We start from the raw sequence: 21906 nt of genomic DNA on the forward strand, positions 1-21906 counted from the left end.
TCAGGAATGCAAACGCAAACAACTGCCATTTTTCTTGAATACTGATACCAGTGTTGTATATCCGTCTGTTGACTGAATGATTGTTTCAATCCTTCCACACTAGATAATCCTCTCTGGTTCTGTTTTTAGTTTGGGTAGTAGTATAGCTGGTACCATGCTGGCTGTATGGACCGCATATGGAATAGCTCCTTTGTTCAAGTGCCTGCAGGGGAAGAATCTTTAAGCTTTCTAGTTCTTTGTCAGGCTCTGCAAGGTAGTCTTCACATACACATTGACCATCACTTGCTTCTTGGCCTAGAGACAGGAGTATTCTCTAGGCCAGTGTTTCTCAACCTCAGCAACTTTAAGACATGTGGACTTCAGCTCCCAGAATTCCTTGGCCAGCATTCTGATCTAGGCAATTTAGTCCTGTTCATGTGAACCTATTAAAAAGGCTAGTTTGACAACATTTAACAGCTGGGGGCGGGGTGGGAGAAGTGAATTGGGAAAGACTGGTCCAGGATGCACTCATTCCATAAAGGGAGAGCAACATTCTCTTGGGAATAAACCCCGTGGCATCTCATGGTATTCTCCTGAGGAGACCCACGCAGATTAGAAATATCAGAACTGGCTGTTTCCTAATTTAGATAATATTCTTGTCCAGCAGACTGACCACAGAGTACATATATTTTAGAGTCTCTGCCTATGTGTTTGGTACTGACTATAAAATACCCTGCTGGTCTCTGTTGGAAATGAAGCGTGCTTTTTGAAGGCTTTTGTAGACAGATTGTGAAATCAGTTACAAAAGTGATATCAGTTTTAAGGCACACTTCATGTGCACTGATTTACAAAGATACTTTCCATGATCTGGCAGAAATATTAAGGGCATACCACTGGTCCTCAAATGAAGCGCTTGTTGGTACCACTGTTTTTATTTTTATTAATTTCTCCCACTACTTGAATAGTACAGATAGGTGCAAAATGATCTATTTATGACAATCAACTTTCTCAGAAGAACATTCCTGGCCTCTGTGCATGACTTTCCCAAAATGAGACCACTTCAGCTGTACTAGTGTGGATGCCTTTGATCATGGATCAAAGCTTGTCTGATGAGGCTTTTCCCATTTCTCTATAGGTTTGTTTGAATGCTGCGTTCTTTTGTCCTTGATGGTTCAAAGATTCTTATCATGTCCATTGCCCTTCTACAGTTAAAGCAGCTTCCATCTGTAGTGTTTAGGATGAACCTGTGTCAGAATACTCACAATCTGCCTGTCCATAATAGTTTCATTTCTCTTGTCTCAGAACTCAGTCATCTCCTTTCGCACACAAACACTTTAAATAAGCTTCAGGCTTTTGTATGTAGGAGGAAGCCCTCTTATGGATCAGGGTTTTTGAGTACAAAATATATTTTTTTTCAAAGAAAAAGAGTCATTCTTACCTGCAGCAGTAAAGGTGAAACTTTTGTAATTCACTACTTTTGGCCCATGGCAGAAATGAGGATACATCCCTGGAGTCCTCCTTTTGCTATTAGTCTGATAGCGATGCTGGACAACTGCTTCCAATTATACCATCTAGTAGGCTACTGAAATCAAAGACTAGTGGAGAAAATGTTGGCAAGCTAGGTCTCAAAATGGGAGGATTTTAAGTTTCATTTGGTAGGACTCTCTAGAGCTGCAACACAGTTCAGACTTTGGGCACTATGTTTGTTCTTTAAAACTGGCCTGAGACTTGCATTTGAACCTCAATAAGTTAATTATAATAACTAAATGTATAAACTGCTTGCCATCCTTAATCTGTTTTTCCAAGTAGATAGCCTCCTTTGCCTGTGGGATCCTTACCATACACAGAATTGACCCTTCTTTCTATTCACTGATTAGGATTGCATTTCACTACAGTGAATAAACGATCTTGGGAACTCCACAGCTGACCCAGTGATGCATCAGTTTAGATCCATTTACAGCTTACCATGAGCATTTGATATTAAGCCTGGTTTTCATTATTATATGTTATATACGGCACAGAGATTGCAGGTTATCTTTAACTCCTGAACAGAAAATATTATATGGTACCAGACTGGTAGTAGAGGAAATACTGCTCCAGGTAGCATGTAAATACTGCTTAACATGGCTTTTGCCAAGAAAATAAGTGTGTTAAACCTTCTCACCCTGTCCCACCAACCCAATACAGAGCAGTTTTTCAAAACTGTTACTCCTGTAGGCATGTTTCATTTAAATGGGCCAAGTGCAATTTACTTAGAAACCAATTGATTTTGAGCTGCTGATAGAACCTGTCCCTTAAGTAATGTGTGTGTGTATGCTTGTTTCCCTTGTATGTAAAAAGGAAACTTTTTATAATGATGATAAAGCTATGGAATGTGGAATGGTCAAGTCCAGTTGCCAAACTCTGACCTGTAGGTCACATTCCAGGACATGCTTCCTTCAGCTGCCTTGCTCCGTATTCATCTCGTTTGAGAACTGCTTTTATCTGGCACAGATTGCTAATTGGCCTGCATATGTCCAAGTCCCTGTCTCACTATGTTAATACTTTTGTGCACATGGCAGTTGTAATTCTGTTACTTCTGCTAGTTTTTTGGTTAGATGTGCACAGCTGCTACTATTGTGGTTTTTTTCACAGTCAGGAAACTTCCTCTCTATTAATGCAAGGTCATCCTTCAGTGTCAGTGAGACCTGATCTATCTTTCCAGGCCTATCTCATTCAGACATTTCCTTTGGGGACAGGTGCTGTTTATCGAAAATCCAGAGATTCACTTGCATTATTGAAAGCGCTACAAAAACAGAGAAGCATTGAACTAAGTGAAATGCATCGCCGTACAAACGCTCTGCATGAGGCTGTTTATATGGTTCTATTAATTAGTATGTCTTAACATACAGTTAGTTCAGTATGCAAGAATTTACCTGTTTGTTTATAAGAAAGGCCAACTGCCTGCTTCAGACTTCACACCACGGTTCAGCAGTAAATCACTGCTCTTCAGACTTTTAATATCTTATTTAGCACTTGGCAGAAGATGCTTAGTTATGACTCAGTGATAGGATGATGCAGAGGTGCAAACGCTTCATGTTGAATTTGTGAGCAGCATGGTCCATCTAGCTCCAAATTACTTGGGCCAGAGGTAAGAAACATGCTGGTAATCCCCTTCCCTTATGCAGATAAAATGCCCTACATATTATGTTTAGAAGATGATCTGAAAAGCACATCACCAGGTCTCTGCCACAGTTATTCCCCAGGATTTTGGGGTTCTGTCATCCACCAGAAAAGGGGAAAGAAAATTGTTCAGAAAGAGAGAAGCTTCGACAACCACAACATGGTAGCCGTGAGAAGGGCTTCTGAGTATCTGTTGCCATCTAGTCATTCCCTGAATATTTGCAGCCCAGATATATTGAAATGTTTGTACTTATACCCCGGTATGACTGAGGAGGCAGGGAGCTGAGTGTAATCCAAGCAGATGAGAAACCATGGAGGCTTAAAGGTAACCTGAAAGAGAAATGGGCAGCTGGGATGAGGGACTTCTGTGTGCTGCATTTGGGATATGCAACTGTGAAAGAGAAATACTGAATGAAGATTAGAAAAATGAGTTCAAGGCTTTGGGTTTGCATTTTGGATCTGAAACTTCACCTCTGCCACATCATAATAACGGCAAGCAAATTACTTCTGTTTAGCCTCAGGAGGTTTCTGTAAGAGTCAAAAATTGTAGTTTTAAATGAGTAATTATGTATTCCTAAATTCAGACCTGTTTTATCTTTTATTAAGGTTGAACTAATAAATTGAACAGTATTTTAGTCTCATCAGTTTTCCCACAAAATGTGTTTTGAGACTGGCCAAATGACAGCAGCGTTTTGTAGTGCACTAAAATTTCATATACTGTATACCCATCATCTTTAAAAGATGGAAAATACTCCCAATAGTGGCTTCCAGTAACTCAGAAGCAGATTTTTGTCCTCCCAGCCTTACCTGGTGTTGTCAGGAGCTGAAAGTGCATGGCAGATTCCCTACTATGTCTGCAAATGATCATCAGACATAAAATTAATGCTGTGTAATTATTAATTTTCAATGAAATTCCCAGGATTCCTAGATCTTCAGCACCGTACCTTTCATTTTCACATGAAAAGAGTATATGTCACTTATTTCAGTTTCTCCATTTTGGAAAAAAAATCTGGCTTTATTTGTAAAGTCTACAAAATACAGAGGAGTCTGGCAGGACACTTACTGTAAGTCAGAAAATAAATAAGTACTTTTTTTCTTGCTCTATAGAAGATAAAATGTGATTTGCATATATAAAATATAAAGTACAGCTCTGTACCAACATCCCGGCCGTGCCACAAGGCAGAACGGCATAAAGAATGTGAAAATAACTTATATTCGTGCAATAAATAAATCACAAGGTAGGAACAAGGGAAAATAGGGTGACAAGGGTAGAAATGTTAAAGAGGGAACCCCCATTAAGGATCAAAAGGATGGACAGGAAGGATGGACAACACTGGTTTGGAAGCTGATTCCATCTTAGGGGTAGAAGTCACGTTAAGCTGCAGGATGGGTCAACCCAACCATATGTCTTTTTAAAAAAGGGATCATATTTGCCACTTAAATAAGTCACCGGCACATGCCTGGAAATGATTACCCCCAAATACTCACTGGTTCTTATGTTAGCCACACATATTTAATGGAGGAAAGTACTTTCCTAAATCTTCTAATCTAACCCTTCCCCATTCTTTCTACAGAAGTATTGGATCCATGTCTCCCAGGTGTATTCACTTCCCAGTTTCTTAAGCAATGGGGCTGCCAGTCTCCCTTGACACAGGTGTGCTATTCTCATAATGTCCATGCTTGGCATAAGATTTCACACCCACTTTAAAATGAGAAGGCAATGGGCTAAAACTGCTGGGCCGCAGATGGGCATTATATCAGTAGCAGGTTCCTACAAGTCCAGTACTATTAATATTCTGTGTGTACATGCAAGCAGCTTGGTTTAAATGGGATATGGGATTCATGAGAGCGTGGCAGGGAAAGGGAAATAGTACACTGTTTAATGTGTGTTTACTAAGTCAGGCTTTTGAATGCTATCCGTTTTCTCCAACTTTGTGTTCTCTGCAATTCACAGCATTTCCAGCCAGCAATGCAGAAGGCATCTGGAGAACACCCAGATGGTGAAGGCTGCTACAATGGAAGGGGTAAGATCTTGATCGTAAATGTTTTTAAAAATTGAAACAGCATGATTTTTATGGTGCCAAAAGATGTATGGTAAATCCTACCAAGCGCATATAAGAATATTTCCTTAAAAGAACAAGGGACAAACACAGTGGCACCCTGGGGAACCTGACTCTGCCACTGTTCTAACTTAGACTTAACTAGGTTTTATTTTCATGATAGAAATTATTTTGGGCTATAGTCCAAGTTATTTTGTTGTTCTTGTGAAAATGCATCCTTCAGATATAAAGAAGAAAAGCATTTTGAATCTCTTCTACTACACTTTCCTCAATAGAAATGCACCTAGTATTTTATGCAGCTGAATGGAGCAAAGATGTAGGCAGCAAAACAATACAGAGGAACTATATTCCTCACCAATGGTGTTTCCAACTGAAGCCTCTTTTCCTTGTTCCATGTAAGTGACTGGACATTTCTCAACTTGCTTTTGGGGAGGAAAAAAGAGACTGGAAGAGATGTGCTGGGCTACCCAATCCCTATCAGTAGGGCTGATTCAGAGCCCCTTAGAATGCCACACCCTGAGCAATTGCCTACACTGCTTCTTAGGTTGGGCCAACCTTCTGTATAGCTTGGTTGTCCTGAACAAAAAAGTCTTAATCTCTGTAATAGCAAGATATATTTCTTTCCTGAATTTCTATTTCTAGTCTTTTGCCAATGCAAAAACAGAAAGGAAATACAAAAAATTCTCTCCATTACATTTTGTTTGCTACCATTGGTACCCTTCATGAAACTAATTGCTTTAGAAGTCAGTGTATTCTCTAGAAATTTCACTTGTAATTCTGTTGCCCCTTCACTATCCATCGGTTTCACTTGCTTTATCCACCTTGCTCCCACTTCATTTAACACACTCCCTCTTTACTTTTCCCATCTCCTTCTCTTTCTCCCTCTTTAGAAAGCTGCTTCCTTTTTGTCCATAAATCTTATAACCTCAGGACAAGATTGCCTTTACGATCAAAAGAGTACTTGGAGCACAGTTATATCCACACACAGTTGCAGAAAGATTGCCTCTCCAATCACTGCAATGTGCATAATTACTTTTATTTCCTAGGGTGGGTTAGCAGCAACTAACTATTTTCTTGGCATGTCCCTCAGTGATCTCTTTTTCTGCCACCCTTGCAGTCACATAACGATTACACTTTTCTTGACCATTTTTAAATGCCTGGTCATCAGATGCTCAGACTGATTCAAGTTGCTCTTGTAAAAAAACAATTTCATGCTGAAGAGATCAGGAAGTTCTGAATTAAACAGTAGGGAACTGTGGTTTATAACAAAAGGCAGACAGAGTTATAGCATGGACATTCAGAGTTGTGTCTGAATAGTACACCAAGAAACTGGGAAATTGATATCCTCTGATAATATCTGGATTATTATAATCTCTATCACTTAGTCATCAAAAGGAGACTTCAATCTTGGTATCCCTTTTTTTTCCATCAAAGAGAAGCTATCTGCTCTTCTCTATAATTGCTGTCAAAACTTCTCTGAAGCAGCGTTTCCAGCTAAGGTAAAGATCTCATCTTCAAACCCACCTGCTTACATTTACTCAGTTATAAGGTATGAAGCAGCAGAGAACAAAATCTAACAAATATAAAATGGAAAAGAAAAATAGGAGTAACTGGCCACTGTAATCCAATTCACAAATAACTGACAGCTAAAATTACACAAGTCGGGCACCACTTTCCCACAATCTTCCAACGAAGGCAAGGACTAAGGACAAAGTTCAACATTTAGCTATTTGGTCTTCAAGTCAACTGTGTCTCCTCCAGTGGGTAGAACAAAAGTGGGAGAAGGAAAGAGCCAGTGCAGCTACAGCCGTTTTAGGTGAGAGCTGTGCAGAGGCATGGCAACAGGACTTAGTTCATGGCTTGGCTTGTAGGCACTAGGAGTAGGTGGCCTGGTTGGAACCAGATTTGACAATGGTGATAACGCTGGCAGTTGCCACCTTTGCAGCAGTGCCATGAGCTGTGACTGTGCGGGCAAAGCCCTGCAGTGCTTCATACTTGCCACGCAGGGCATCCAGCTCAAGACGCATGGCAGCATTCTCCCGCGCTAGCTTATCGACTTCCCTTTCTAACTCCGTCTTTTGCTTCTGCAGCTCCTCCTTCTGACACACCCGCTTTACTCGGCAGCTGGCAGCATAGCCACGATTCTTCAGAGTGCGTCGACGTTGCTTCAGTCTTGCTACCTCCTCCTTGGACAGGCCTCGCAGATGGTGGTTAAGTTCCCGCACTGACAATCCCATAAGCTCTTCATCTGAAAGATGTGGTGTGTTCTCACCCATCTCCCGTTTGATCTGTTTAAGAAAAGGACTGAATAGTTGAGAATCACATATACAAGTATGGGGAGAATCCAGAAAAAACAAAACAAAACAAAACTGGAAAGAGCAATGGGAGCCTAGAAGAATAAAAAACCAGAATACTGTGGTACCATTTTTGTAGCAATAGTATGTAAGCATTGTTATTTGTATATATTTCCTACAATGCTCATTGAATTAGGGTTTCTTTCCTTATACTGTAATCATTATGTTATAAATTCCTTATTATAAAATAAATTGATTTTATTATAAGGATTTGAAATTTGAAGAGTTGGATCCAGACTAAGACCTTTAAGATCTTTAGCCAGCACTAACTGCCAGTGAACTCAGTGGAATTTACGTCTGAGTAGAGTTGCTGTGTGCTTTAATCAGTGTCATTTGAATCAATACAAGTTAGCCATCAACTAAATGAATAGGATTAAAGTATGACTAGCTGAGCCTGGATTTATTCCCATCATTTTGTTTTTCTAAAGGCTTATTTAATCTTCCATTTTTTATTATTGTTATTATTTTGCAGCAGCAGAGAATACAACAAAATATGAAAATTCAACAACAAGTAAGTTGTTACAGGCCAACATTTTTATTTATTACAATCATACTGCTTTAGAGTTTTTTTTTCTTTTTTCAAACAGAACTGTATGGTGGGTGGGTGGGTGGGTGGGGGACTAAAAGTAGATAAAGGGAAAAGCAGTACATCTCAAGCTCTTCCATTTTCAGATGTGTTGAATTAATTCTCCAGCCAGCACTGAAAAAGGTGAGCAAATTTCTCTTTCATGTAATTTCTCCCCCATAACTCATTGTGTTAACCCTTTGACCTAGTTCTTCAATTAGTATTCGGCAATTGCTATCTATTCTAATTTCATTTTTTTCTTTTAAAAGCATTTTAAAAAATGGGGCATTCTTTAGATTCAGAGAAAAACTTGAGAGGAGCAAGCTGAATATGGCTAGTGCTGGGTCTCAAGAAGCTTTTTGGGAAAGAAGTGCCATAATCCAAGTGTCATTGCAGAAGATACCCTGTTTTTGGGATTAATCAGACAAATCTGATTCAGGGGGAGTTCAGAAAGCATGACCTAGGATGCAAATCTTAAAACCTGGCCTGATACCATCCTTTATGTATGGGATCACAGACCATTTACAGTGCAATCCTATGTAAAAAATTCTTTGTTCCCAAACTCTCAAATTCAATGGAGAAAGTAAATACATATATGAGATTTTAGCTTTTGAGAATATCAAGGTTATCATATTACACTGACTAAGCATTGCTCAATATTGGTGTAAGGTACATGTGATATTTTCCTGTTCCAATTCATATGCTACTGGCTGCATTTCAGATCACAGTTTCCAAACTGTTCTTAAGGAAAGCTCCATGAACAGAGTTTGCAATTTCTCTCCCTTGAGGGTTTCCCCCTGGTGATCCCAAATGTTTCTAAGCAAAAGTTAGCGAATCAATGCTTTATCATCCTGAGTTTTCCAGCTTATAGGAACACAGCAGTACCCATTCCAATTCAAACTGTTTTGGGGAATTAAATAATGAAAAGGAAGTGACCATTTGGCTAAGTTACCCAACCTAATTTGAGTTTCCACACTTAGACTATATAATACTTTAAACTAATTAGATTTAATCAGTAGATAATTTCTAATAGTGTTGTTGAAAACAAAGACATGTAAACCGTAGTAAAGCTTTTTCTTGCAGGTCATGTATTGCTAGAAACAAAGTTATAATTGGTTATTGTACTGTACTGAATATTATCATAATTTCCTAATACCTACCGAGCCTCAGGGTCTTTTAACAAAACACATCAGCTTCCTGACACTAATTGTTGGCTCCCTAAAAACTCTGGGACAAGCTCACCTACCCCAGGCTGTTTCATGCAAAATCTGTCCTAAATTAGTATTCTTGTTTTCCTCTTCTAGAATAGCTAAGCAGGTAAATACAGTTTTCCAAATTACTGTCCTGGATTGTTGTTGTAAAAAACTTACTGCTGGAGACTGACAGAGAAGAGATGCATGTCTTTACTCTAATATGAAGGAGGAGCTGGCCTCCCCTGGCAATCTGTGTGATTTCTCTGCAGGACACACCTTCACCAGTCCTCACTTCACCTGCACACAATAATGGGTTGCCTCTGTCCTCCAGGCTTGCGTTTAAACAAACAATGTGATAATCCTAAGAATGGGGAGGCAATAGTTTCAATTTATAGTTGTTTCTTTTCTTGGGTACAAGCAGGGAAAATACTTACATGGAGAAGCAAGTGCAAATATTTCTAAGAAAATGAAAAGGGATCCAGCTTGCCAAAGTGTGTTTGTGCATACATATCTGTGGCAAGCATTTGTAGGAGATCACATTAAAAAAGCCACACCAGTGCAATAACTCTCAGAGAGGAAAATTACATTAGGAAGGGCACAGAACATCCTTCCCCTTTTGGCTGACTGCCAGATGGAACCATTTGCAAACATGCGTACATACGTGCTTCTGCAACTGTGCAGATCAGAGACCGGCTTTTCTCAAAAAAGAAATCGGGTGTCAACTATTGGAAATAATTTCATGCCGTACACATTTCTGCACACACATTCACTCCCTCTGAAAAGAGGGCAGCGGCGAAGGAGAAAGTGAATAACATCACAAGCAGGAAGACAAAGTGGTGAAATGGAGGGAACAGAGAATAAGGAAGTGAGGGCGCAAAGGAGAGGGAAAGTGAAAGGTGGGGCGAGAACAATTCCAAGAAGATAAGGGGAAAGGACACAGTGTGCACAACCTGGGTAGAAATTCTGTAGAGTTTGTAACGTGAAAGATTCACTTCTGAATTCTTCCAGTGAGAACTCTGGAGGCCATTTTTTTTTTAATGCCAGATAATAGTTATTGATCTAAGTCAGTGTTTCTCAACCTTGGCAGCTTGAAGTCCACACATCTTCAAGCTGCCAAGGCTGAGAAACACTGATCTAAGTCACATTCAGTCTCTTATAGGAAAGTACCAGAGTTTTATGGAAGGGATATGAAATCCCCAGGAGAGCCTCCAGCTTGGCAAAAAATGGCAGAGAGAAACTTGTTTTTCAAAGCTGCCATGTCCTTACCTTTAGGGCTTTGGTTGACAAGCTGTCAGATGACATTTTCTTGTGTGCTCCTGACAGTCCCCCAGAAACAGCCTGCAACTGAACAGAAACAGAAGAAAGAAAGAAAGAAAGAAAGAAAGAAAGACCTGTGATTGCGACTCATTTTTCAACATCACTGCTGCTGCTGCTGTTATTTATAGTTTGTCTACAGGTTGTGTTTTTCACAGAATTTCTCTTTCTTTTCATCTGTCCAGGTCTTCCAGTCCCATTTTCCTGCTAGCCACCGTGCCCGGTGGAAGGACACAGGATGCTGGATTCTTTCCTAAGAAAACCATCCTCGAGTCACAACTTCTTACTCCAGCAACAACAGAAGTACCGAAGTGCTGACCCAGTGTCTAAATGAGTCCCTGTTTTGTTTTTAATAAACCCTTTTCAAAAATGCTTTTTGATTTCCTCCAAAGCAGTGTTTTTCAAACTTGGCAACTTTCAGATGTGTGGACTTCACCTCCCGGAATTCTAAGCCCAAAATGAAAGTGTTTGCACAAAATAGCCTACCTAGCCACCCAAGCAAATATGAGGCATCTCCAATACATCCTCTCCTCGGCTGTATAGTGAGTCTATAATGGACATGCTCTGCAGCTGCCGGAAACACAGAAGGGCAAACATTTCCTGAGAAGAAGGAAACTGAACAGTGGGGAGCCAGCTGGCGGGTGTGTCTCTGAAATGGCAGGGCCTGAAAGGAGACACGAGGGAGGGAATAAGAGCAATACATTTCGGTTTTGGCAGCACAAAAACTTCAGTCCACTGGGAAAAAAACTAAGAGTGACTAATAAGCCAAACCCTTACATCCCAAAGGGCAGATGTATGTAAACCATCTTTTGCACGAGAGCAATGTTTGACAAACACTGCATTAGAGAGCTGTGTCTGCAGTCAGGTATTTATGTACAATCTGTGGATCAGCTGTTCTACTAAAAAAACGGGATTATCTTCAGTTTTTTTCCATTGGGAGAAGCCCTTACCTTTACACTGGCATATTCGTGAGCAAAAAAGGACCACTATAGGGCCAATGGCAGCATCTGACACCTTGGACAGCTGTCAAGGCCCCTGGAAGATTGTGGCTCATGTTACATTAGTTCTTTTCTTTTCTTTTCTTTTCTTTTCTTTTTTCTTTTCTTTTTTTCTTTTTTAGGCCAGCGCCCTGAAAATACCTAGTGGCTGGATCTAGTTGCTCTTTTCATTTTGCACAAGCCTACTGTGAGGTCAGCAGGCCGTCTCCAATAACAGCCTTTTATTTAAGTCCTGGAATTCAACATATGACACATACATGGTAAAAGGCTGTATCTGAAGAGCTATGACCCGGGATGGTCCAGCAACAATCTACAGATACATTAATGTTTAGCTGGAGACCTTTTCAAAGCAGCTTAAGTAGATGTAATATTTAAAACTGAGGACAGATATGTAGAACCTTCCATCCTTTCCTCCCATCCTTTCTCCTATTTTCTTCAGCCGTGTTGGCATTATACTGATAGTTCATCAGTGAAGGGGGCAGAGCTCTGGCTGACATATGCCTCTTTGTCATTCTGCTTTGAAAAACTGATCCCCAATACAACTGTGCTACCTAGAGCTTTTGGCAACTTTAGCAGTCACAGGGTTGTATTTTATTCTTGGAAGCCTTCTGGAAACAATATGTGAAGAAAACTCAGACTAAGTCTTTTATAGTTTACTAAATCGCTATTCCAGTTCAGCTGCAAGGGTTGAGAATTTGTTGCTCTACAGATGATCCTGAATTGCAGTTTTCGGCATTCCGCAGAACCACCTGTGAAGTCCCTGGGAGCTGCAGTTCAGCAATCAACAGCAGGCAAAAGGGAGGTTTCATTCCCCTAACCCTTAGCTTTGTCATACATGTACTGGTACATAGTGGCATCGTATACTCATCTCGCCTCTGAGAGTAAGTTTGTTCAAACTTACACGCAGGTTTTGAAGAATATGCCTTCCATGTGGCTGAGCTCTTAAGGATATGGATAGCACAAATAAACTTTACTTTATAACATTATGATCTCACACAAGTGGTTCTAGCACTGTCAGTCTTCTCCAAAATTCCTAATGCAGAAGTGTCAGATTAAAAATGCAGAATCTGTAATCTATGTTTTATCTGGGAAATATAATCTAGAAGATATAGAAAGCCTTTAATGGGAAGGCTAGATTAAAGTTTAAACTCTTCTTATATGGGATCTGAAGATACCCAAATTGAAAGCTCAACATATTGGTATACAAAGATCAGGCCGAGTTGATATATCTGGTGAGCTCTCAGTGACCTTGGACCAGCTGTTGTTCCATCCTAATTCTTCCAAGATTTGACACGAGGTTACATGTGAGGGCTGTATATTGCCCTAAATTCTTTTAATTTTTTTTTTTTTTAAGTATTATGATGTGGCTAGATGTGAGCAGGAAATTATTTCAGAGGCAGGGGGGTGGTCAGATATCACTACTCCTTTGTTAATTAACATCTATTTAACTCTTTTAGGAAATTAAATCCAAACAGATAAATAAGTTGTGCCTTATATCTACTCCCCCAGAATTTCCATTCTTTCACAATATTGAAAATCCAATTATCACTAAAACATTTAATATTTATGTTCAGATATTGATGTGATATTCATTCTCAGTCCAGGGTTTGGGGATTTGTATGTAAATGGAAAAGCACAGAGGAAGTAAGAGCAGCCTTAGAGATTTAGTTTTTTTATCCCTCAGAAAGTACCAACTCTTGGTATCTCAACTTCAGCCTCTGAAGTTAGGGTTTCTAGATTTCTCACTTCACTTCACAAGCTTTCCAAAGTACCAGGAATGAAATCTGAAGCATAAGATCAGTGCTAAAGAGTTATTGCTGAGATCACATTCGTACACTTGTCTCATTGGGAAGCTTAATTTTTCTCTTGAAATTGGCAGTACTATTAAATAGAAACAACAACAATCTTACAGCAATCTTAAAGACTGACATTTATTATGACATGAGACTTAAGTTGCTATAGTAGACTTTGCTATAATAGATTTACATGACTGCCCCACTGGAAATCATGAAAATTGAAGAATATTCCTTTGGCCCCCTCCCTCCAGAGAAAGACCTTAAGATTGCAGGGCAAATAATACTCTCATATTCTTAATAGTACTACCTTGGTTGAAATACAAGTGACTTAATGAATTTATACCTCCAATTTTTAAAATATCTTATAATTTCCCCTGCTTGCAAAGCAATATTAGGGATGATAGATTATGACCAGAACAAATATCTAACCTCACCAGGAACATGCCTTAGACAATCATCATTTTTTTCCATCTCTAGAAAAACACTTTTAATTAAGAATACAGTTAATTAAACAAGACCCCGCACAAGACCTATTAGTCTACCCCAAATAATTAATCTTCCTCTTTCCTATAGACCCAAACATTTTACTGTAGTATTTACTAAACTAATTTTTCACAGTTAGTTAAGCTACAACCAAGGGATAAGGATTTCACATCTACCCTTGAACCAATTTAATTTTATATAGTTAAATATAAAATTCTGGTGCTTGTAGTGCATTATTTCTGGAAGACAGCATGATAGGGAATGCTGCTGTCTTAGGTGTGAGCCTCAAGAAATGTGCAACCATCTAGTTCCTGATGATGGCTCTGATCCAAATCTTGCTGAAGTCTCTTAACTTTTTAGTTGCCTTAGCAAGATGGGAACTACGTTCAGAGTTTGGACTAGGCCATTGGTTGCTTAAATAGCTTTTGCTGAAGAAATCACAATTAGTTAGAACCCCATAAACCAGGGTTTACCAAACCCCAGTGCCTGACCTTGTAAAGTCAAGACTAAAAAAGCATTAAGGCTTAGCCACTTTTCTGAAGCTGCAGGTCTTAAATACACAGTTGCAGCTCTTAAGCATTTAAATAAACATAGAATGCTACTGTGAAACTTGCTTCCAAAGAAATACATACATGATTGGCGATGGGGAGGGAAAATGAAGCTGATAGTAGAGTACAATCTTTAGTCTAGAGCAGTGTTTCTCAACCTTGACAACTTTAAGATGTGTGGACTTCAACTCCCAGAATTCCCCAGCCAGCCCTGCTGGCTGGGGAACTCTGGGAGTCAAAGTCCACACGTCTTAAAGTTGCCAAGGTTGAGAAACACTGCTCTAGAAATAGCAGACTCATTATGAGAATTATCAAAAGAGCATAAAGCAAGGGGTCCTTGTACACTCAAGCATTATCAGATGCTAAGAATTGTCTTCCCCGTAGCCCTTCTGTCCGTTTTCTGTACTATGAAAACTTGCTACAGCCCTATTTCATTCTTTGGCATTCCTATATGTTTTAACTCGGCACCAATAGTTCCACATGCCATTTCTATGGGTGGAGATGGAGAACAACCTTGCTGGAGGGGGAAATCCTTGGTACAGGTGGGAGAAACTCCTTGTAAATTTCTCCCACTGTCTAAACTTTCAATGATTATATATACCCCAGCAAGAAAGTAGATTGGAATACCCCCTCTAAATATATTTGTTCTGAATGTCGTTTGAAATGTCTGTGTAGAATTAGGGCAGAGTGGAGATGTTGAGTAAATCTCTGTGTGTTTACAAAATAAAATACTGTACCAAATTCTTTCAAAATGGGTAGTTCAACTACAATGATCAAAAAAAAAAAAGTGCAAAATGAATTTTTCACTCACATTCTTACCCTTTTGTGACCCTTTCCAACAAATTTTAAAAGGAAGTTCAGAGAGTGCTGCAAACCATTAGATGTGGAGGAGGGGTAGAAATTTGTCCCAGACATCACTAATTGCATCAGAGGGAATGTCCAATAAGTCTCCATGATACTTGCATAACTACATTCCCTGAAGCAAACAGAACACATTTGCTAGATAAGAGAAGTATTGGATCTCTCACCACCCATTGCTTAAGAACCAAATACTAAGCACTCAGTAGCTTCTTGCCCCTGACATGGTACACCACACAACTCCTGCAGAGAAAGGTGTAAATAAAAATAGTATTCTCATTTTGAATATGATTCCCTGAGCCAGACACAGTTCCTCCTGGAATTTTCCAGCATAATGTTGAAAGACTTTTGACTTTTGGAATTTGCCCATTCACTTTCCAGAGCAGGAGGGTAAGGCAAAGATAGTCGTCCTATTTCACAAGTATCAGAACATCAGCATTTGGACAATTTATCTGCTAGCATAATTCATCATAACTCTTATCAATTTATAGTATAGTAGTTATGCGTGCACAGTGTATACTGTTTGTTCGGCATCCAGCATCTAAAGAAGCTTATTATTTCACTATTGTAGAGAATAACTATTGCAGAATGACCAGAGTTTTTCCCAAATGGTATGCTACCTTTTCTGATGCCAAGATGTACATTTGCATATGCATACATATTTGTATTCAGCAGACCTCTCATATAGGGTATCAAATATCCAAGACAACATGGAAACAGCAAGATTTTTTTTTTTAAATCATTGCCTCCAAACAGGTTCACTATTTTCAAAACAAAAATGCATGCAAACATTTTAATGTTCTCGCTCATCTATTCAACTGTTTCCAAATTCATAGCCCTTATGGTTCAACAACGCCCAGGTATGACAAAAATGGGCAAAGGAACAATTATTCCATTTCCAAGTCTGAGTTTTACACAGATGCCCACTGTAAGAAATCCGTGGGTGTTAGAGTCTGGTAGTTGTTGCTTAGATAGTGCCATTGATGTGCATAGCTTGGTAGTACAGTGTGAGAGTTGAGCTAACATCTCCACTGCAATATCTAAAACTCTGACAGACTGAAGGAGAAAATCAACAGTCTCATGGTTGAGAATAGTATTCCCTAATATAATGCCCTCCAGAAATTTTAGACTTGACCCACAGTCATGTCAACAGCACAGAATAGTTTAAAGGAGGGGGAAAAAATCTATACATTCTAACACTCCAGTTTGCCTTGGTAGAATCCTGATTGTAATGGAATGTATATCCTCAAATGTATCCTCAGCAAATTTAACTCAGAAATTTTCTTCCACCAAGGTCATTTATTCCTGAGGAAATATGCTCTAAACTGGGTATTTAGGATCCATACACTAATTTATTATTTAAATAAATATGAGCAAAACTTCTGGAGCCATTTCTGAGATAAAACCTAAGAAAATATATTAGCATCTAACTGTCCATATATTGTATTTTCAGCTCTGATGCAGATTCGCTTTTAGGTTTCTCTTTGCTTGATTTTTTAAAAAAATATGTTTTATTGTTTTATGTTTGTGAGCCACCAGAGTACTGTGCGAATGAGTGGTCAACAGAAATGCTATAAATAATATACACCTAAGCTGTAAAATAATTTCAGCACAAGCACTAGCACTTTGAATTGTTCTCTCCCCACACCCCCTCTTCCCTTGATTAAATTATGATAAACAAAGCAAAATGTAAGTGTGCTGTACATATAGTTATAGGGTATGATCTTGAAGCTCTAGAGATTTGTAGTTATACAAACAAGTAACTTGTAGTAAATTTAAGGGCCCTAGGAATAAACTACATGCATAAGTGTTTCTTCAACGTAACAGGCATTACTTGCCAAGAAATCTGATTCCAGACTTCTTCAGTTATAAGGTTCCCATTGCAAAAGAAAACTTCCTTAGAACTGCAGCTATATAAAAATTATCAAGGAGCCCAAACCTAGGATTTGATTTGATAAATCCCATGATATATTCAGCAAGAAACTTTACTTTAGCGAGCACATTCACAATGGCATTTTTACAACCCTCCCCTTGTGTAGCTCTTTAACTGACATTTCAGACCTAATGTGATATTCAAACCATAAACAGCTGCCTTCTTGGGGATCCCTTACCCAGAATGGCACCCTTGAGGTTGCTGCAAATTCTAGTTAAGGGGATTCAGGATGAGGGCTTTTTAGGATCTGCAGGGCAAATGGGGAAGGCTCACTTCCAGAGCTGGCTTAATATATTGTGTAAACCCAGCCACTATAGTTACAAATCATAGTTGCAATTTAGTATTCTCCCACCCCAGCCAGCTACATTTTATTTTGTAAGATGTGGTTAAATGAACCATGTCTTAGCATGATTTGTGAACTCTTTCAATAGAAGGAGTTTCACAGGTTTATGTAATAGCCTTCCCTAATCACTGTAGTCCAGTGTTAGGCTATAGCTTCCAAAATTTCTCATTAGAAAGGTTAAGATAATTGTAAGGGAAGAGAATGGGGAAAGCTGTCTTAATATCCAACCCTACATAGAAATGATAATATAAAACACAACGTCACAGGTGGCTTCAATTCATTTCAGCTCTCAAACTGTTTCCACAACTTCTCTGGTGACATGACTTCCTGATCATTCTTGAAAGAAAACATGGCAAACTTCAGTTATAGGAACTACTCAGTTTTGCTATAATCACAAAGCCTACCAAACAGAATCTGGTGTAAGAGACTTGCACTTAAATTAAGACATCCCTGTTCCTGGTAATTATATCAGACACGAGCAAAGCTCACAGATTTTCTCCGCAAAAACTCACTCTTAATTATCCCCAAACTCCCCTCACTCTGTGCCAGCCATATAATTTTGATAGGAAGAATGGATTTATTTTGTTACTAATATCATTATGCATCTTGGAGCCAGAAATCTGTACTAATGGACTTGTAATTCAGAATCGACATTCTGCTCCCCAGTGTTGTGTCCCATGCAAAGGTAACAGCCTTGAAAATAAGCTAACAAAACTTGCTAGCTTGCATATTTTTAAACCTGCTTGCTAAGAAAGCAACCTACATTACCAGAGAGGTTGCAAAAGAGGAGAAGCTGCCTCCTCTGAATTTACCCTGGAAATGGAGGCTACTTACCTATTAGCAAGTTAATAACCTTGGTTAAAATGCTTTTTGCTCAGGAAAAAGACTGCTTCTTGCTAGCTACAGTACTGAAAAGAAAATCTTCCCTTCCCATTCCTCCCCCCTCCCCAAGCCTGCTTACTCACCTGCACAGAACTGCAGGTTGCCTGTGGCAACCAGGCAAGTTGTCAAATACTAGACGGTTATTTATATAGATAATGGGAGCCAGAAATCTGCACCCTTAGCTACTGCTTTTCTTGGTCTACTCTTCCAGATATCATTTTACAGTAGAATCTTACAGCTATCTGCTCAGATGTAAGCCCCAAATGCAGACTGTTTACTGCTATAAAAGCCAAGTTACCTGGGAAGATATGACTCTATATATCTGGTGGGCGCCAGCCTGGGGAGAGTTAATGTATCTTCAAAAAAAGATAGACACGCAAGGTGTTACTAAATATAGGCTTAATCAGAACAATAATTAAAGGATGAAACACATCACCAGTAACAGATTCCTTAGAATCCATAAACACATATCAGCTATAGTTTATAAAAGGAATCTGCATGTCATCATGGGAACCATGAAACCTAACTGTACTCTCAAAAATATATCTTCAGCGACATATATTTTTAAATAGGTGATACTATGCAGGCACCCCACAGGCAAGCATTTTAGAGTCCCTAAACCTTAGAAAAATGGAAATTCCCTTTCAAATATTTTCTTTAAACTTTTACAGAAAAGAATGCTTAACAAATACACGGGCTAGAAATTGTTTGACTGGTGACCCTATAAATTGTAGCAAGCAGTATTAATGCAAAAGTGTATCTTTGTACTACAGTAGTTCCCTTCTGTTTCTTAGGCTACATTAATTTCAAGCAATTAGTAAGGGCAGAGAGTAATCGTAATTGAACTTATTTTGGTGTCTACATGGAAAGAAATCCTTATTGCTGCTACATTACACATAACAAAAAATCAGTAATACAAGACTTATAAAATAAAGTTTTTGTTTTGCTCACAAGTGAAGGCAACTTTGAGATTGACTGTTTTCCTTTCATATTAAATACTTTTCCTAAATAAACATTTATGAGATATCTTTTTGCTTTGGTTTTCTTCTTTCCTTTTACCACCTGCCATTTACCTTCTCTTCTTTCTCTTTAATGGTTTACTACAAACCACCTGCCCCATGGATTAAATATAGCACTATCAAGAGGACTGACATAGCAGAACGTCTGCAGAACATAGAAGCATAGTTATTGAACAAACATCCAAAGAGAATCCAACAACTTAATAATCACATAATGGTTAGAGCATTATGAGTATCACTGAATGTTGGATGGAACCTTATGAGCTTGTCCCCAATGAAGTTCCAGTGCAACATCTAGGACAAATAAATATCCTTTAAAGGAAAAAAAAGTTTCTTCTTGCAGCCCTCTAGATATGTTTGTGACTACACTGGCTGGGGAGGAGAAGACTACAGTATAGCCAATATATTTGAGAAACACTAGATTGGGAAGGCGTGCCAAAAGGCTAAAAAGCTCCAGGAAAAAGGGGATTGGCTGTCTTTATGTAAAAAAGAATATCAAACACTTCATCCAAAAGTCAGGCTCTTTCATGGATTTGTACCTATAGACTGAAATCACAGTACTTGTTGATGCCAGTCTGACTGCATGCCTCTTATGTTAGCAATACAGACCTTGTGCATCCCAGGACGTTCTCTGCAGCATTCCCATACCTGTGGTACAACCTCTCCAGAGAAATCCACCTGCCCCCTATTCTGGTTGCTTTTAGCACCAAGGACAGACTTTCCTCCTCCTTTGTGACTTTGCTTTAAAAGTCACTCATCTCTTTCAAAAATGGCTGTTTTACTTCTGCTTTTTCTCTCTTCGATCTGTTTTTCAACTTTGCCATTAATATTGGTGATTTAAAAAAAAAAAGCGGTTGAAAAATTTAAAAAAAACTATCAGGAGATCCTTTGAATCACAAGCTGAAAACAAAGTAGGACTGTGCATTTGTTTATTCATCTAATAAGAGGTGCACCGAAGAGGAAATAACTCCAGATTAGAACTTGAGACATCCCTCTAGATCAGTGTTTCTCAGGCTTGGCAACTTGAAGATGTGTGGACTTCAACTCCCAGAATTCCCCAGCCAGCATGCGGGCTGCGGAATTCTGGGAGTTGAAGTCCACACATCTTCAAGTTGCCAAGCCTGAGAAACACTGATCTGGATATGCAACAACAACAAAGTCTGCCCGATATTTAAGGAGTTTAACGGGAGGGGGGATTAATTAGGACTCCTATGCATGGAAGCAATTCCACTGTCTTCCAATAGAAAAAAAGACCACAAGACACAAGTTCAGGCCAAGTTTTGTTTAGGTTTTTAAATGCTGATGCAGGAAATCGACTGGGTTGATTCCCCAAACTCCCAGGTCACCCTTCGTTTGCTCTTCACTTTCCCTGCGTCATCAGGCGCTCAGCACCAATCTGTAGGTTCAGCCTATCTCGCCGGGGACCTCCGAGACCAATAACCCACCGTTAAAACCGAACAATTGTCAACTCATTTATTATCGGCGGGAGGGGAAGGGAAAGGAAGGCGCGGATTTACACCGATCCACATGATTATTTTTTTTTTTTATGGAATCCACACCCCAGCCTCTCATCGCAACTCGCATCGGTGCCAGACGGCTTCATACATGTGACCGAGGCCTCAGCACGTGCATACACAGGGCTCATATGAAACGAGCAACTCCTATGTTATTAAGCGATTTCCTGTCTCTTGCAGCTGCCTCGCAACTGTGACTCTGCGTGAAACCGAAGGCAAAGCAACCCCACCACGATTTCTTAAAAAAAAAAAAAAAAAAAAAAGGCTTTGCTCCAATCCAGGTCTCTTTTATAGATTCCTTCTTCACAAAAGAGCTAAAAGAAATCGGTTAAATTAAAACGTCCCCCGAGAAATCTCTATTACTGTCTAGCTCTGAAGAAGATCAACACCAGACAGCCCCTCCTCACCTCACCGAAACAATCCACAATGAAACCACACGGCTACGGTTTTCTCCACCGTTTTCAGCTCTCCGCGTCTGGCATTAAAAGCCCCACTTTAGAACAGTGCAAGCCGCCATCCGTTTCTGACGTCTGTAAACTAGATTATAAACGAAATATCACTTACTTCGTACCAAATCGTCCTTTTGTTTGCTGCTTTCCTCTTTATGCCCTCGGAGGGCCCTCGTTTTCTTGACAATTAAGCTTTCAAATCGCCTTGTTTATTTCCCTAAATGAAGTTGTTGTTTTCCGAAGCGAAGGGCTGAGCTGGGCGCTGCGCTGCGATCTGCTGAGTTGTAATATGAGTTTCCTGGAATTACTCACTCACAGGATTCTTTTCATTCATAAAAACACAGTCATACAATGACATCATTCTTTCCCCTCCCTCCCCATCTTAGTGAAGGGCACAGGCAGAGGAATGGTGAAAGGAAGTTGCCATCTTGGTACTGGGCATTTATTTTTAAAGGG

The 21906-nt window shown here is 39.4% G+C and overlaps 1 protein-coding gene across 4 annotated transcripts; it reads right to left on the bottom strand.

Moving 5' to 3' along the window:
* Positions 1–4107: 4107 nt before the first annotated feature.
* Positions 4108–21802, bottom strand: MAFF (MAF bZIP transcription factor F). 4 transcript variants are annotated; one of them, XM_025170009.2, is made up of 4 exons: positions 21566–21802; positions 11114–11291; positions 10580–10657; positions 4108–7489 (listed from the first exon to the last, which is right to left on the bottom strand). In XM_025170009.2, the coding sequence occupies exons 3-4, from the start codon at positions 10613–10615 to the stop codon at positions 7076–7078; spliced, it is 450 nt and encodes a 149-aa protein (XP_025025777.1). In that variant the 5' UTR covers positions 10616–10657; positions 11114–11291; positions 21566–21802; the 3' UTR covers positions 4108–7075. The 4 variants fall into 4 exon arrangements, with proteins under 4 accessions (XP_025025777.1, XP_007433512.1, XP_087997164.1 ...); XM_007433450.3 differs by lacking the exon at positions 11114–11291 and having other exon boundaries at positions 21566–21801; XM_088141038.1 differs by lacking the exons at positions 11114–11291; positions 21566–21802 and adding an exon at positions 9491–9674.
* Positions 21803–21906: the final 104 nt, after the last annotated feature.

The sequence above is a fragment of the Python bivittatus genome, unplaced genomic scaffold (genome assembly GCF_059951505.1).
Source record: "Python bivittatus isolate LINGU-HERP-01145 unplaced genomic scaffold, Pbiv_v1 ctg000330_np1212, whole genome shotgun sequence".
Lineage (NCBI taxonomy): Eukaryota > Metazoa > Chordata > Lepidosauria > Squamata > Pythonidae > Python > Python bivittatus.

Excerpts from the sequence above, each read along its gene's own strand:
- MAFF (XM_025170009.2), bottom strand. The coding sequence starts at position 10,615 with ATGTCATCTGACAGCTTGTCAACCAAAGCCCTAAAG. Across the intron at positions 7,490-10,579 it reads TGTCAACCAAAGCCCTAAAG|ATCAAACGGGAGATGGGTGA; the intron begins GTAAGGACATGG and ends TTTCTTAAACAG.